Source organism: Antechinus flavipes, chromosome 2 (genome assembly GCF_016432865.1).
Source record: "Antechinus flavipes isolate AdamAnt ecotype Samford, QLD, Australia chromosome 2, AdamAnt_v2, whole genome shotgun sequence".
In the NCBI taxonomy this organism is placed as follows: Eukaryota; Metazoa; Chordata; class Mammalia; order Dasyuromorphia; family Dasyuridae; genus Antechinus; species Antechinus flavipes.
In genome coordinates, this window is record NC_067399.1 from 611,307,641 (window position 1) to 611,325,314 (window position 17,674).

The 17,674-nt window shown below is 37.3% G+C and overlaps 1 protein-coding gene across 2 annotated transcripts in view; it reads left to right on the forward strand.

The window, feature by feature from the left end:
- The window catches only part of PLCE1 (phospholipase C epsilon 1), a 307,874-nt gene that overhangs the window by 268,824 nt on the left and 21,376 nt on the right, over window positions 1–17,674 (forward strand). The window contains exons 22-27 of one of the 2 annotated variants that reach the window (XM_051981681.1): window positions 26–157; window positions 3,172–3,459; window positions 10,493–10,656; window positions 11,086–11,347; window positions 12,155–12,273; window positions 15,947–16,075. In XM_051981681.1, the coding sequence (XP_051837641.1) occupies window positions 26–157; window positions 3,172–3,459; window positions 10,493–10,656; window positions 11,086–11,347; window positions 12,155–12,273; window positions 15,947–16,075 (1,094 nt within the window). The remainder of the gene's footprint in view (window positions 1–25; window positions 158–3,171; window positions 3,460–10,492; window positions 10,657–11,085; window positions 11,348–12,154; window positions 12,274–15,946; window positions 16,076–17,674) is intronic. The other variant, XM_051981682.1, reaches the window with a different exon arrangement.

Here is a 17,674-nt window from a genome sequence, read left to right on the forward strand (position 1 = left end):
ATTTATTTTAATTTTATGGGAACAGGATTGTCAACTTTAAACCCATCTGGCTCTAACAGAGGAAAAGAAAGGAAAAGCAGGAAGTCCATTTTTGGCAACAATCCGGGCAGATTAAGCCCTGGGGAGACAGCAGCATATACCAAAACATCTGGAAAAAGTAAAGTCAGCTTCTTACCAGTATCTTTGCTTGATTCTGTATATTGGCTGGATCAAATGTTTTCCTGTTGGTAATCTTCACTTGAATGTTTAAATTGTTTTTGTAATAAATGTTCATGTTGCCTACTGTAACTGGGTAATAATAAGCAAAAAAAAAAAAAAAGTACAATGATATTCAAATTGCAAAAACCACTATTCTGCAATTTTAATTTCTTGAAAACATTATAATTTACCAGAGATGTTTTAGCAGCATTTGTTGAAAAGAGCATGATCAAAAAAATCTTTCAATTAAAAGAAAGCCGTAGTGGTCCATCTGTGAATTATAATCCTCATTTCATGTAATCCCACCAAAAATGTCAATTTGAAATTTTTTATTGTGCACCATTTTATTCAGGATAACAAATTAACCCATAAATATACTTCAAGTTGTATTTTGATAATGTGATAATATACCAAGTTTTGTCCAAATCAGGCAAACTAATTCAAAATGTATTTCAAACAAATCTAAATGCAAAACATTTCATGATATTTGGCCAAACAAAAACTCCTCATGCTTTTGGGTACTACATTTCTTTAAGCTTGTTAGAATCCTTATTAATCTCCTACCAGAATAAAAATTGATTTCAGAATGTAAGAGGAAAGTTATTTTTAGTCCATATATTTATTTGTACTGTGGCATCAAAAACCTGCTCTACCTCATGAATTCCATTTTTCTTCCCCCAGCAAGTTCCCAGATTTACCTATTGGTTTTTCCTCTTGTTCTTAGTAGCTTTGTTGTTGATGAGCCATTTCAGTCTTGCCCTAGCCTTTGTGATCTCATTTGAAGTTTTCTTGGCAAAGTTACTGAAATGGTAACTTTTCCTTCTTCAGTCCATTTTACAGAAGAGGAAAGCAAGGCAAAAAGAGTTAAGTGACTTGCTCAGGGTCACACAGCTAGTCAGAATTTGTTAGCAGGTCTTCCTGACTCCAGGTCCAATCTGTATCCACTGCACTACCCAGGTATCCCCTCTTAGTTGCTTCCCATCTTGCTTTTTTCCCATAGTAGTCTTTTTTCATTTCTCCTGCCTTTATAAACAATTTATGATACTTTTTTTAAAGTTTAGTTTTTTGCTTTTTTTTAAGGATTTTACTACTATGTCCTATTTTAACACTTTTAAAACTGTTAGTTTTCCAGCATGGGCTCTCTCTTCTTCACTCCTTTTCTGCTCCCTGCCTCCCCTGATGAATTCCATGAGTAGCCAGAGACCAAAAATTAACACCAATAATAATAATTGCTCCTCAATGATGTCTCTCTCCAGATTGAGTGAGTCTGTCACCAGGACTCTTCAGTTGAATAGCCCTCCCCAAGCTCACATTTCATTGATATAGCTTAAAAGAAACCAGGTCCCAACCACACCATCCTGAGGATTAAGAATAGAACGTTAGTAGAGTTTACTACAAATATTACAGGAAAACTTGAAGAGAATGTGACAGAAAACAAATTGCCAAGATTTAAAGATGTTTTGTAGGGGACTTTGAATGTGTCTCCTTCATGGGACCTGAATTTGTCTCCTAGAGAAATGTATAATATCCTCATTGGTGGAATATTGGTAATATATTACATGCCATATTGTATTGTTATTTTATAGATCTGAACTGCAAGCCGGGCCTATAAAAGGGAGATTCAGAGAAAGCTAAGTTAAAACAGAGTCTAGGAGAGTGCAAGTTCATGTTGGACTGGAGAATGGAGTGAAGCTTGTACATCTGAATTAAATTGTAGTGATGATGTTTATACTTACAATTGAAGTTCCAAAGTTCCAAACTAACCAAGCTTTCCTCCTTGGTTAAATCCCTTATATACATACATTCAGGGGCCTGAAATAATAATTTTATTTTATGACAAGTTTATAGAAGTCCCACAGTTAGTAAATCTGATTATTGGGAACTCAGCCTTTAGTCTTTCTTAATTTACTTTTCTTTGTTTGACTTTTCACATCCATTACAGTTTCTACAAAAACCTTCCACAAATGCCAGTTACCTTCCTCATGAGTTATCTCATTGACAAGTGGCTTATTGAAGACCTGTCTTTGTCCCCAGATCCTTAGATAAGAAAGACCCAATTCTGACAGGCTTCTAACATCTTCCCCTAGGCTTCAAACATTCAGCCCTTTTCTCCATCCTGCTGAAGAGACTAGCCCCAGAGGTGCCCTCTGTGTCTCTGTCTCTCTCCATCTCTGCCTCCCCCAACCACCTGCATGGACTTCTCCATCTCCTCCTCCCTTCCTAAGGTCAGGTTTCCATGATCCCTGTCCCTTAACTTTTAGACCCTGTTCTGTTCCCCACTCAGGCCCTAATAGATCTGTGGACCTTCAGTAGAGTTTTTGGTGGTTCTCCCTGGCTTTCAAGCTCTTTGTCATAACTGAGAGAAATGATATGCCCTGGATTTCGGCTTAGGCCTCCAAAAGCCCCCTCTCCTGAGCGTTCCTCACAGTTGGTCTTTGAATTATATTGTATTTCCTTACCTCTTCCAAGTATCATATCCCCTAGTAGAATGCCAGCTCCTCGAGACCAATGCTGGTGTAGGGTTTTTTTCTATATAATCCACACCTAGTGGAGTATCTTGAACACATTAGTGCTTAGAGAATGTTCACAGAAGTACATGGAACCAATGAATGTTTGATATCTTTTCCTCATCTACTTCCCCCTTGTACTTACTTCCCTATTCTCAGATGAGTAAATCACAGTTTATATTCCTTTCCCAAGGGGATAATTCACTAGATTCAGGTTCACACACACACACACACACACAAATACTCTCAACTTTGTAACCAATAACAGTGCATTCTATGCCCCCATATGGAAAAGGTTCTGGCATCACAGTACAAAGCAGTATACCTGGGTAAGAAGAAAATAGGTTGACTAGGGTTTTTGCAACTCTTTAATGTGAACTTTGGACAGAGATTAGACATATGATTTTAGCGTCGGATCCTTCTGAGGGGTTTTGAACGCTGTGGTTCTGATCTTTGGGGGGGGCAGGTCCCTTGGACGGCATGCGGCAGACCTGGGAAGAAGTCTGTTCTCTCGGCACAGCTCCATCCCTCAGTGCCATCATCAGGACCCCCAAGTGCTACCACATCTCCTCCCTGAACGAGAACGCCGCCAAGCGGCTGTGCCGACGGTACTCTCGGAAGCTGATTCAGCACACCGCCTGCCAGCTGCTGAGAACCTACCCTGCCGCCACTCGCATTGACTCCTCCAACCCCAATCCCCTCCTGTTCTGGCTGCACGGGATACAGCTGGTGGCACTCAACTACCAAACAGACGGTAAGGCTGGAGGGATTCAGGGCGACTGCTCTGTTTGCCGTTCTGTTAGATATTGGTTTGTAAGCCCGGATACAAGGGGATGGAATGAACATAAGAGGTTCAGGGCTGCAGCTCCCACATGACACATGGTCTCTCGGTTTCTGTTTTTCACTGACTCTCCCTCATCTCTGAAGTGCTTTCCCTCTTTACCTCAGCATCTTAGGCTCTCTGGTTTTCTGCAAAATCCAGTCCAGGTGCCCTTTACATGGAACCTTGCCTGTCATTGTGCCCCTGATAATATCAACAAAATTGATAAAATTAATGAAAGTAATTTTTAAATTCTATGAATTAAGGAATGAGTGGTAGGAGACTTAAAATACAAAATAATTTTTCCATATTCATTTTTGTAAACTCCTAGATTTCCAGATTCAATGACAAATCACAGTATTTGAGAAGTGGAAGAAACCTTGGCAGCCATCTAATTACCACTCAACATTTATTAAGTGCCTGCTATATGCTACGAATTGTGCCAAACACTGGGGATACAAATACAAAAAAGAAAGACAATCCCTGTCTTCAAGGAGTTTATATTCTTATGGGGGAAGACAATACATATGGTGGAAAAGTCAGTCCCAATGTGGCCCAACCAATACAGACAAGGAATCTTTTCTGTAATGCGGTAATACTAGATACCATAATGGCAGTCCAATCTGAGAAGTGGAAATCCACCACCCCCAGAAGCTGGTCATTCCTCTTTGGACAATTCTCATTGTTAGGAAGGTTTTTTACCCAACATCAAACCTAAAGTGGCCTCTTTTTAACTTCTACCCATTGCTCCTAGTTCATCCCTCTGGGACCAAACTGTCTGCTCTTTTCTCAACATTAAATCCTTCAGCACCTGAAGACAACTTTCATTTCCCCTCTGACACTCTTGAGAGGCCATATGTTTCCTGGGGCTTTCAGCCCCTAGGCCCTTTGCTACTGATTTACCTGGTTGCCCTAAAGAGGACATTCATCATAACTTTTATACCTTGGCACTCAGACTTCAACAAAGTACTCCAGATGAGGTTTTACCAAGACAGAGTGTAATGGAATGGTCACCACCCTATTTCTAGAAGCTATGTCTTTCTTAATGCTGCCAAAGGTCATGTCCTCACACTGCTGACTTATTGAATTGGCAGTCCACTAAAATCCCCAAATCTTTTAAAAATAAGCTGCTTACCTTGCTATACTTGTGAAAGGAGATTTCACATTTATTCCTATTGAATTTCATCTTATTAGATCCAATTCACTGCCTTTTAAGATTTTTTTGAATCTTGACTCTATTGTCTTGTGGGTAAGCTTTGTGTTAGCTGCAGATTTTGGTAAGCATGTGATCTATGCCTTTATCTAGGTGAAAGACCAAAATGTTAAAAAAAAAAAAAAAAAAAAAAAAAGCACAGAGCAGAGAACAGATCCTTGCGGCTCTTACCATTCTCACACTGAAACATCGACAACTATTTTTGAATGTAACTATTTAGACATTTCTGAATCCATCTGATTGGTATCTCATTTAATCCTTATCTATACCTTTTCCACAGAAATAATATCAAAGATCTCAGGGAATTATATATTTCTAGCACTTTCCTTTTCTAATTGAACTATTAGCCAATCTGTATCCTTGTCTTTATCATGTTTCATTGGAATGAAGTTCAACTATATCTGTAGTATCCCCCTCATCTGCCAATTTAGTCACCCTTCCAACAAAGGAAAAAAAGCTGGTCTGTGATGATGTGTTTTTGATGAAGTTGCACTGGTTCTGTGCAATTATCCCTTCCTAAGTGTATACTCTTCACCATTTAATATCCTTTTCCTCCCAGTATTACATACATGCACAATTGTTTTGTTATTCCCCCTTTTCCTCTGGCAGCCTCATCTTGCTCTGAACATTCATATCCCTGATTTTTTATAAGACAGTGCTACACTTACACAGTAAAATTCTGTCACTTGCCCCTGCATCCTTAGAAATCTAAGTTGATGGCTGAGTCCTCATATATCATAGATCTCTGGAGACAAATCTTTCCCTCAGAAATGAAATTTTTACCTCGTGTTAAGAATTTCATTTTTATGTTTTTCACCTCCTTCCTGGACTGACTGGTGCATAGGGTCCTGTCTGTGTTTTTTCTTTCTTTCTTTTTTTTTTTGCTACAAATAGGTGCTTGATTTATTGTTTTTTTTTAAATAATTATAACTTTTAATTGATAGAGCCTATGCCTGGGTAATTTTTTTACAACATTATCCCTTGCACTCACTTCTGTTCCAACTTTTCCGTTTCCTCTCTCCACCCCCTCCCCCAGATGGCACACAGTCCTATACATGTTAAATATGTCACAGTATATCCTAGATACGATATATGTGTGCAGAACCAAACAGTTCTCTTGTTGCACAGGGAGAATTGGATTTAGAAGGTAAAAATAACCCGGGAAGAAGAACCAAAATGCAAACCGTTTACATTCATTTCCCAGTGTTCTTTCTTTGGGTGTAGCTGCTTCCGTCCATCCTTGATCAATTGAAACTGAGTTAGATCTTCTCTTTGTCAAAGAAATCTACTTCCATCAGAATACATCCTCATACAATATCATTGTTGAAGTATATAATGATCTCCTGGTTCTGCTCATTTCACTTAGCATCAGTTCATGTAAGTCTCCAAGCTTCTCTGTATTCATCCTTCTTGTCATTTCTTATAGAACAATAATATTCCATAACATTCATATACCACAATTTACCCAACCATTCTCCAACTAATGGGCATCCATTCATTTTCCAGTTTCTAGCTACTACAAACAGGGCTGCCACAAACATTTTCTGCCTATATTTTTTCAGAACCCCTTGAAGACTATTTTCCCAAGATCTTAAGATATATTCCAGGCTATATCCGGAATTCTGCTTTTTTATCCTTAACTCTAAAAGTAAGCCATCACTTCAATGCAGAGTTCCCATCTAACAACTGGTTCCTCTCAGCTGGTTTTGAATCAGACCCAAAATCAGAAAAGGGAGATAGGGTTGTTCATGCCAGCAATACCAAGACGACTATCTAGACTGGTCTGCAGGCGGTATGAAAGGGAGGAGTGGAAAATAAGCTTGGAAAGGTAGATGGGAGCAGGTCAGAAAGGATTTGAAATGCCACATAGAGTCCATATTAGATCCTAGTGTGGATAAGGATCCCCTGAAATTTTCTGAGAAGCAAAGCAACAATCAAAACTGTGCTTTAGGAATAACATTTTAGCAATTGTGTGGAAATAGATTGAAGAGAACACTGGCCATCTCGCTAGCCCTAACAAAGACATTCTGCTTGTGGTCAGAGCTGGAACAATTAATTATCCCTTCCCTGCCTTGCTTATGCTACCAGACAACTATAACAGTGAGTTTGTGCTTTAGCTCCCCTCCTTTAAAATCTCCTCCCAAATCTCAGGCCACTTCACAGTGAAAGCATCGGAAGCATCATCCTTCCATGTGAAGAAAATGATTCAGAAGATGATTGAGATCACTGACAGCCTCTTAAGACCTTGCCCTAGGATTCCTTCATCCAGTTTTTTTTCCTTACCAGAGAATTCCACTTCTGAGCAAATGATTAGTCTAAAAATAGAGAGAAATTTGGAATAACTTTTTTAGAGGGCAGAAAACAGATTCTTCATGAAGTGGCCTTTGGAGTGATGGTAGACATTCAAATATACATAAAAACATAATATTACAAAGGAAATTAATAACATTGAAATAAAATTATCAAAATATTTTTAAAATAAGTTCACAAATACTCGGTTACAAATAAAACAAAATAAGCCACTTCTCTTCCATTTCATGTGGCTGACATCACAAACAACTCCCAAAGCCACACATAGGACCTTGAAGAAATTGGATGAGGTCTCTTCAGATCCCTTCTATCTCTCAGCTTCTGATCCTGTAATAAAATACCCACAGCAGTATGTAGAGGTGCCTCACCAGAGAATACCCCAAAAGATATCTCCTTACATTAGCTTGCCGACTTCCAAATTTGGGTGCAAAAATATTCAAAAGAGATAAGCTGATACTTCTCTTCAAGTAAGAGCCCATCAGTGACACTACCTAAAAGGTAGGCAAAGGTTTTGAGTTTTTCTCAGGAGTGGGTGATGATGATCCATGTCTTCTCCCCAAAGCAGCTGCTGGTCCCCACCCCCAGGGTCATTTCCCCACCATTAGAGTTATTTGAGTGTGGTCATTTATTTCATTAGATTTTAAGCCCTTAGAAGGCAGAAAGTGTTTATTTTTCCTCTTTCTAGGCCCAAGGCATAACATAATACCTTCCAAACAGTGCCTTGTACTTACTGAATTGATTAAGAACAAATTGAAAAGTTTCTCTGTTCCCAGCTGCAGAACTGCTCCCTTTTTCCAACTAACTTATCACCACCAGGAGGATTAGGATTTATCCTAGCATCCTTGTTAGGACTCAGCATCATCCTGGAGAGTCCTGAAACACTAGAAGTAGAAAGATCTTCAAAGAAAAATAGAGCTCAGCCCCTTCATTTTATAAAGGAAGGAAATTGAACCTTATGTGAACAACAGAAAGTTAAACTCTTAGAATGACACCTAACTGGGAAAGACTAAAGTGGAAAGAGCTGTAGATTGGGAATCCGAAGGGCTGAATGTGAATTTTCACTCTGCTATTTCCTAGTTGTGTGACATACTGCAAATTGCCTGACTTTCCTGGGCCTCTTTTTCTGTATTCTTTTTTAAAGGTCATTGCAAAGATCAAATTAAATCAGAGATTTAAAGCAGTTTGTAAACTTTAAGTGTTATTATGATATGTGTAAAACCTTAGAAAGATCAGATGTGGAGGTGTACCTCCAATCATAATTAAAGCCCCAAATATACTGTATTCACAAGGATAGGGAGGTATAAAATGATTTTTCCTAGCACCCCTGCTCCCCAGAAATAAATATCACCATTATGAGAAAAAAACCATTAATGAAAACAAAATTAGTTTTCTCATCTACAAAGTAAAGTTGATAATGATAGCACTTGTCTCACAAGGATTTTGTGTGGGTCAAATAATGGATCTAAAGTGCTTTATAAATGTTACTTCTTATTGCAACAAAGTTGACATGATAATCTTAGCATTTTATAAAAGGCTTTATTTGCATCCTTGTCTCATTGGTCTCTTCCTGCCCACAGAGGTGAATATCTTTTTATCCCATTTCGTAGTTGAAGAATCCAAAATCATCATTAATAACTATTCTCACATAAAAGTTACATCCAATTTTGGTTTAAGTCTTGGTTAAGTTGGTTAAGTCTTGGGGCAGTACATCACTAACTCAAACAATACACACGTAAATACAGCATATGTAGAATGTTTGTTGCTTTTGCCAGTGTACATCTGCACCTTATCTTTATAGGAATCAATATATGTTAGAAATTCATGTTGAACATAGATAGAAAAAATCAGAGGGAACTTTGGTCAAGTGTGGCTCATAAACCGTTTTTTGTCTTGTGCAAAAATAAACCCTAAACCACAAAATAAGCATTTAAATCTGTGAAAGACAGTAATCATGAAAGAATAACCAAATAATCCATCAAACAATATTGCCAATTAAATTGGGACATGAAGTTCCAAGAGAAGTCATAATATCAAAAGCTCATGACTGAATAGGTTGTGTAATTTATTGAGTTGTGATTGTGACATTTTAAAAAATTTTAACCAAAAAAAAACATTTTAGTACTGTGACTTCCCTCTATACATTGCAACTGGGAGCTTAAGCAAATCTATGGAATTCTTCAGGTATTATCTGACTTTTTCTTGGATATATTTGATGGTACATATGAAACATGACACACTGGATGTGTGGTTAAATATCTGGAGTCAGAAAGTTAGTTTGAACTGCAGCTGTGGAATTGAAAACAACAGATAATATCAACAGATCTACATTAAGTACATACACACACACACACACACACACACACACACACACACACACACGATTCAAAAGGAGCCATGGAGTAAGCAAAACCGATTACTTATGTGATGCAATACATTTAATTTTGCAATTAATAATCAGTGAAGAACAATAATACTAATATTGTTCGGTCTTTCATGCATGTCTGACTATTTGTGACCCCCATGGACCGCCACACACCAGTGCTGTCCATGGGGCTTTCTTAGCAAAGGCACTAGACTAGTTTTGCCCTTTCTTTTTCTAGTGGATTAAGACAGGTAAGAGTTTAAATGACTTGCCCAGCATTATACAGCCAATGAGAATTCAGGTGTTCCTGACTTCAGACCCACTTCTCTACCCACTGAGCACCTAGTACTTGATTTCTTAATGGAATTATATGGGCTTATGGATGATAATTTAGAGTCTGATTTTTTTCTTTTTCTTAAATGTTCTTTATACATGGTATTTACTATGTATATTATATACATATTATTGTGCCTACTAAAAGTAGTTAACTTAAAGTTATAAGGTGATCATAAAAAATTTTTAAAACTGATATTTCTTCCTAAAATTCAGGATGCTTACAAGATTGAGCATATGTGACAATTCCTTTGTGAAGAAATAAATTCCAAGATAGTTCATGCTGACCCAGAGTACTGATTGCATATATATATATATATTGCTTTATCATTTTTAATTTTTAAAAAAGGTGCTGAATGCAAAACTATTTCAGACATGAAAGTAAAATTAGAGTAAAATTGTACTTTAACTACCATCATAAAACCAAAGTGTTTGGCAAAAGAGATTTAGAAGGAACAGTGAGTTTCGTAAAAATGATATAACTGGCAACTTCAACTGACATGAAGACTTGTGGTGTGACATTGGCTTTTTGTCATGAGGTTTTAATGTTAGAATATAATCACAGAATCACGTAGTTGGAAGAGTCTTCAGAGGTCCTCAAGTTAATCCAATGCCTGTCTGCCATAAATGGGAAATGACAAGGCAAATATGGGATATGCTTATTTAAACATTTAATAGAAAAGTCATGATTTTTCTTTATCCACATTTTGGTATCTTAGTAATAGTCTTATTTTTTTTTAATTTTGTAGATCTCTCCTTACACTTAAATGCAGCAATGTTTGAAGCTAATGGTGGCTGTGGCTATGTTTTGAAACCCCCTGTCTTATGGGACAAGAATTGTGCTATGTACCAGCAGTTTTCTCCACTGGAAAGAGATATGGAAAACATGGAACCTGCTCTCTATTCTTTAACTGTAAGTACTATTGTTAATATAAGTTAGAATTTTAAAATTTTTAAAGTAGGAAAACAAACCTATTATCATAAGACTTTTGTTTGTCAGGTTTATCTTCTAAAGAGGATTTTAGAACCATAATAGTAAGTAGAATTCCCCAGTTACAAAAGATTATCGTATAGATTATTTATGGCTTTTTGTTGTCCTTTATTGTTAATATTGAAGGCTTGTATAATTCTGGAGGCCTCTTTTACTCAAATATGTGAAGTCTTAGATATTAAATATATGAGCTATACTCAGATTTTTCAGACTAGTTTGGTAGAATCTTAAAAGACTGAATTTTTTTCAGTCAACCTTCAAATTTTTTTTAATACAATGCAGATTTGGATGAGGAGCTTCATTTGTTCTCTTTTTAAGTATTAGTGACTGTGATCCTTCTCTTTACATCAGATTGTCTCTGGTCAGAATGTGTGTCCTAGTAACAGCACAGGAAGTCCATGTATTGAAATCGATGTCCTGGGAATGCCTCTGGATAGCTGCCATTTCCGCACTAAACCCATTCATCGAAATACTCTTAATCCCATGTGGAACGAACAGTTTCTCTTCCGAGTTCATTTTGAAGATCTTGTATTTCTTCGTTTTGCAGTTGTTGAAAACAACAGTTCAGCTGTAACTGCCCAAAGAATTATTCCACTGAAGGCTTTAAAAAGAGGTAGAAGAAAATCTTGCTTTTTTAAACATTGATTGATCCCATCTCAAAATAAATTTATCTGATATATTTGCAATATCTTTTACAGAATGTATGTAACCTTTCTGATCCTGCAATAGACTTTGCAAATGTGACTAGGAGGGGATATGGAGGGCAGTGGATGGAGTGCTCCCTCCTCCATAATCCCACGAGTGCCAGTAATAGAGAGGGGATTGGAGGACTTCAGGTAGATGACATGAAAGAGAAGCCCAAAAAAAGCAAAGCAGAGGGGGAAGCTAGATTGCTCCTATCCCAGGTTTTATATGAGCACACACATATACTACAAGACGCAGTAAACACAGAGTTTCATAGAAGTTCAGCAAATGGGATTCCAATGGATTATTCTATATTTGGGGTTTTTTAATGCTTTTAAAGCTATTAGAAGATGAAGTAGTTTGAATTGTTGCTCATTTTAGAAAATGGAAACATTAAATGGCTGGCCAGCCTTATAAGTAGTTAGGTTTTTCAGATTTCCCCACTTCTAAATTTTTCTTTGAGAATATTAGGAATTTTGGAAAGCATATTAATTCATTTTGGTAACAAAGGCTAATTAATTGCTGATGCATGGCACTAGATAGTACCCTGATTACCCAAATGGCAATACTCACACCCAGCAAAACAGGCACATGCTCTCTGCATGGCTGAGCAGCTTAACCATTTTGTCTCCTCAAGAAGCAAGTCATTCCCTTGTGTCTTTGGGGATTCTGCTTTGGCAGAGCTGACCCAGAACAGGAATGAATGTCTGGTTCACCTAGTTGTGTGTTCTTTTAGGATATCGGCATCTTCAGCTGAGAAATCTCCATAATGAAGTCTTAGAAATCTCTAGCTTGTTCATAAACAGCAGGAGGATGGAAGAGCATTCCAGTGGCAGTGCTGTGGCAGCATCTTTGGTAACTAAACTCAAATGTTAATGTCATATTTTAATGCTTGGGCAAGATTTCCATGCCCTAACCCCACCCCCCTTCTCTCTGTTTCTCACATAGATACACAGTGCACAAATCTTTCCCTGACTCTCATCTCCTTGTCCACTATCCAGAGTGAGACAGACAGGGTGTGGTACTAGAACCATCACTGAGCTAGACAAGAATAATTAATAATAATAATAGCCACTTACCATGTTCCTGACATAAATAAAGATATAAATTCTTTTTAATTGTTATCTCATTGATCCTCACAAGTACCCTGTAAGGGAGGTGCTGGCAAACAGAGTTGAGTAACTTGCCCCGGTCACACAGCTAGGAAATATCTGAGGCCAGATTTGAACCAGGAAGATGAAGGTTTCTTGCCTGCAGGTGCAGGTCCCAGCTGGGATACTACTAGCTCTGGGACAATGGGCAGGTGACTTAAGTTTGCGGAGCCTTCGTGTCTTTATCTGTAAAAGGAGGGGGCTAGACCACCTCAGACACTCCTCCTAGCTGTAGACATCATGGGATCTCAGTATTTTCTACAAAGAACCCAAAGCACACGCTGAGGACCTGCTTGATCACCTTCTGAGCTCCAGAGCTGCCAGGAAAAGAAGCAATGGGCCAGACCCAATGGCCGACAGCGCCACCCCTGCATCTGACTGAGCTGATCAGTCCGGGCTGGCTTCTCCCTTTCACGAAGCAATGTTGCTTTCATTCAAGAAAATGTATTCAACGTTCCAGCTTCTTATGCCAAAGTTCAGGCAGTCAAGTCAGTAAGAGGAATCTGGTAACCAACTTTTTACAAAAACAGTAATAAATTAAGAAAGGTACTTATTTTATTAAGTAAAACTTAGTTACTATTTCTTACTCTTCATTGGCAGGCTTAGGTAGTTTCACATACTGGTATTTACTCTGCAGCTTGTTCCCCCATCAAGCAAATGTTATCGCCTCTCCCTCTTTTTTTCCTTTCTAAGTAATGGATTCATATATTAATTTAGGTTTATTCATCAAACATTTATTAAAGGTCCCTCTTTATGGTCATTTGTAATGAGGCAGGAGTGTATAACGGAGAGGGTCCTGAGCTTGGTGAAGGCTTTGATTTCATTTTGGCTGGCAGTGCTGTGTGAACATGAGGATATCACTTAATATCTCTGAGAATCAATCTTTTCATCTCTAAAATTGGAATAATACACTTAGCTCCTACCTCAGGGTGGTATTGTGAGGACCAAGTGAAATTATGTTTGTAAATCATGTGGCAAACTTTCAAGTACTCAACAAATGCCACTTACTAAGTAAATGTTGGGGGAGAGGAAAAGATAAGCAGAACTGGACCCTCCCTCACCACAATCCCATGCTTGGGATGAGTAAGAATGACTGAAATCACCCTACAAAGCTTAGGAGCCCAGGAACCCCCCTGCTGTAGCTCCTCAGGTATGACCTCCACCTCTGGCCTCTGTACCTTCAGATACCTATGGTCCTTCCTCAGTCTCCTAAAATTCTTAATTTCATCCAAAGCTAAACTCAAATAGTACTTTCTCTCTTTCCTCCTAATCCCTGACAGAGGGGAGGGAGCCTAGTGTGGGATATCAGACAAGGCAGAGGATTTCCTCAACCTCTCTGCGCTGTCCAAAGGTCCCATTTCTCTTAGCCACAGGAGCAGCAGGAGAGGCAGGCTACCTATATTATATCCTTGAAATGTGACTTAGTTCTTTTCTGGGGACAGCTAGGCCAAAAATGGGCTGATGATGTTCTGAACAAGGGTAGTTGCCATAATGTAGAAAGAAAGGGATGATGTGAGAGATGATATGGAAGCAGACAGAATTTAGCAGCTAATTATAGGCACCATGAATGAGAAGTTGTGGATCACTCTGCTATAATCTTGGGTGAGTGACCAAAAAGGTACCTGGTAATACCTTTGTCAGCAGGAGGATAATGTGAAAGATATGAGGCCAGAATGAGTCTGAGATTCCTGTGGACAGTCAGGTCTAAATATCCAAAGGTACTCAAAAGTATTTAAAAGGAAAAATTTTAGGCTAAATATATAGATCTGGGAAGCATCTGCATAAAAATCATAATAAACCCCTGAGAAATGATTAACTCTGTAATAGAGATTGGAGAAAGAAATGAGGACGACCCTGCTCAGGGCTCTGGTATATAGCCACATGTAGGGGGTGCGATACTAGATGATGAGCAAATAAATGAGACTGACAAGGATGAACCAGATAGATAGGAGGAAATAAATAGAGAAGAGTATCATGAAAAACCAAAGTTAAAAAGCCTCTGATTCTTGAGGCAAAACATACCTTCTCTACAATAGGAGTATTCCTAAAACCTTCATATCTATGAGCCTGAGTATTAGTAGCAAAGGTTGGGAACAGGATGGAAAGAAAAATTGATAAACTTAAAGAGATCTATTCCTAAGGAATTCTTGTCTAATATGCAGCCTGTTACTGAGAGTAGGCAAGTGAGAAGGATGTGTTTCTTACCTTACAACAGTAGCATCAGGAACAACCAGCAGAGGCTCCTCCAGCAAGTGAGTGAGATTTTGGGGAAACAGCTGGATGCTGATTCTGTTAATAGAAGTTTTAGTATCATGGGGGTCCATGGTACTAAGAAGCTGAGTGAGGTTCCATTCAGGTTTTTCATCAATGAATCAGACAACAAGCATTTATTAAGCATCTCGTGTGTGCCAGGCACTAAAGATACAAAGAATAAATGAAATAAGCCCTGCTCTCAGAAGCTCACCTTCATATTAGGTCAGGAACATACAAGGCTATATATGAAATAGAGAAAAAAAATAGAAGATAATATTAGAAAGGGAAGAAGCAATATGAGGAGAGTACAAAATTTCAAGGAACTAACACTATCCACCCTACTTGATAGACCCTCAATAAATGTTTGTTGAATGAATGAATGAATGAATAAGGGGAATGAGGAACAAAAGGGACTTAAGGGAAGGAAACACTCTGAAATAGGAAATGAAGCTATGGTTGCAAGGAGATCAATGTTTAAGGTGCTTACTGCCAAGTTTTCCAATTTTAATGGATTTATAGAACATGCTATTTCATTCCAGTTGGAGAAATGGTGACTCACCTTACATTTATGAGAATTAATCCTCATTTCCACAGAGTTACAGACTCAATTATTAAGAAGCAGCTGGGAGGAAATCAGAATTTCATTACATATTTAAATCACCACAATTGATTGTCTAAGATAATTTACTCCGTACATGAAGAACTAACATTAAAATATGTGCATGCATAAACCAAGTTCATGTACAAAAATTTTTGTAGTATGTTTGGTGATTTTGTAATGTGACATGGGCAATTTTTGTAATGGATTCTTTTATTGATGTAATTTTCAGCAGTTTTCAAAAATTAAAAAATCATGCAAAATTTTCCTTTAGAATTGGAATTGTATATAAGACAATGGTGACATTGGGATTTTTTTTATATTTTAAAAATAGAATATTGCTGACAGGACAGAAGGTAATATGCCATTTGAATTTTAAATGTATAATAAAATACATGTTTTATATATTAAAAAAGAATATGCTATTGAGAAGAATGTACCACATAACTTAGAAATGGTCTCTATTATTTAGACTGGAAAAGACTGTGAATTATTGCACAAACAATATAAGTATTCTATCTAACAGATGTTCAGCACAGAAGAACGAAAAGGTCTGATGACATACAAAGTCACAGTACATGGGATTCCAGGTCCTGAGCCTTTTGCCATTTTCATTATAAATAAAGAAATTAAAGCAAAGCAGCTTCTTCACCAAGTAAGTTCACAAAGTATTTGGTTGTAAAAATCTAATCATTTTATCTCTCTGTAATACATACATACATACATAAAGCAAGCCCCCACCAAAGCCTTCCTTCAAAGCTTCATTAAATTATGAAAATGGCCCTGGATTCTCAAATTCTATGACAGAAGAATGAAAGATCCAATAGGCCCTACCTCCCAGTCTTTTGCTGTCACTGCATACAATATTTTCCTGGTTCTGCTCATTTCATTTTGCACCAGTTTATCTAAGTCTTTCCATGATTTTTTGAAATCAGCCTGTTCATCATTTCTTATAGCACAATAGTATTCCATTACAATCATATACCACAACTTGTTCAGTCATTATTCAGTTGATGGGCATCCCCTCAATTTCCAATTCTTTGGCACCACAAAAACATAGTTGTGTTTCTGTCCAGATAGGTCCTTTTTTTCCCATTTTAAAATCTCTTTAAGGGATAGACTTAATAAAAGTAATACTGGAACATCTACAAGTTATAGGGGCATTGTTCCAAATTGCTCTCCAGAATGGTTGGATCAGTTCACAACTCCACCAACTGTATATTAGTGTCCTAATTTTCCCAATTGCCTCCAACATTTATTATCATTTTCCTTTTTTGTCATATTAGCCAATCTGATAGGCATATGGTGATACCTCTGAGTTGTTTTAATTTTCATTTCTTTAATCATTAGTAATTTAGAGCATTTTTTTCCTATAACCATAGATGGACTTGATTTCTTCATCTGAAAACTGCCTCTTCATATCCTTTGACCATTTATTAATTGGGGAATAATTCATATTCTTATAAATTGAACTCAGTGCTCATATAATTTGAGAAATGAGACATTCATCAGAGATAATTGCTGTAAAAAAATTTTCCCAGCTTTCTGCTTTCCTTGTATTCTTGGTTGCATTGCTTTTGTTTGTGTAAAACCTTTTTAATTTAATATAATCAGAATGATCCATTTTATATCTAATAATGTTTCTGTCACTTGTTTGGTCATAAATTCTTTCCTTCTTCATAGATCTGACAGGTAAACTATTCCATGATTCCTTAATTTGCTTATAGTATCACTCTTTATGTTTAAATCATGTACCCATTTTGATTGTATCTTGGTTTACGGTATGAGATATTTGTTTATACCTACTTTCTGCCAAACTGTCTTCCAGTTTTCTCAACAGTCTTTGTCAAGTAGTAAACTCTTGCCCCTAAAACTGGGGTTTTTGGATTTATCAAATTCTAGATTACTGTGTCTTGTGTACCTAATCTAGTCCACTAATCTATCAGGTTTTTTTAGCCAGTTCTGATGATTACCATTTTGTAATGCAGTATGAGATCTAGTATGGCTGAGCCATGTTCCTTTATATTTGTTTTCATTAATTCTCTTGACATTCTTGACTTTTGTTCTTCCAGATAAATTTTGTTATCATTTTTCTTCGCTCTGTAAAAGTTTTTTTATAGTTTAATTGGTATGGCACTGAATAAGTTAATTTAGGTAGAATTATTATATTTATTATATTGGCTCAGGCTATCCATTAGAAATTAATATTTTTCTATTTGTTTAGATCTGACTTTATTTGTATGGAAAGTGTTTT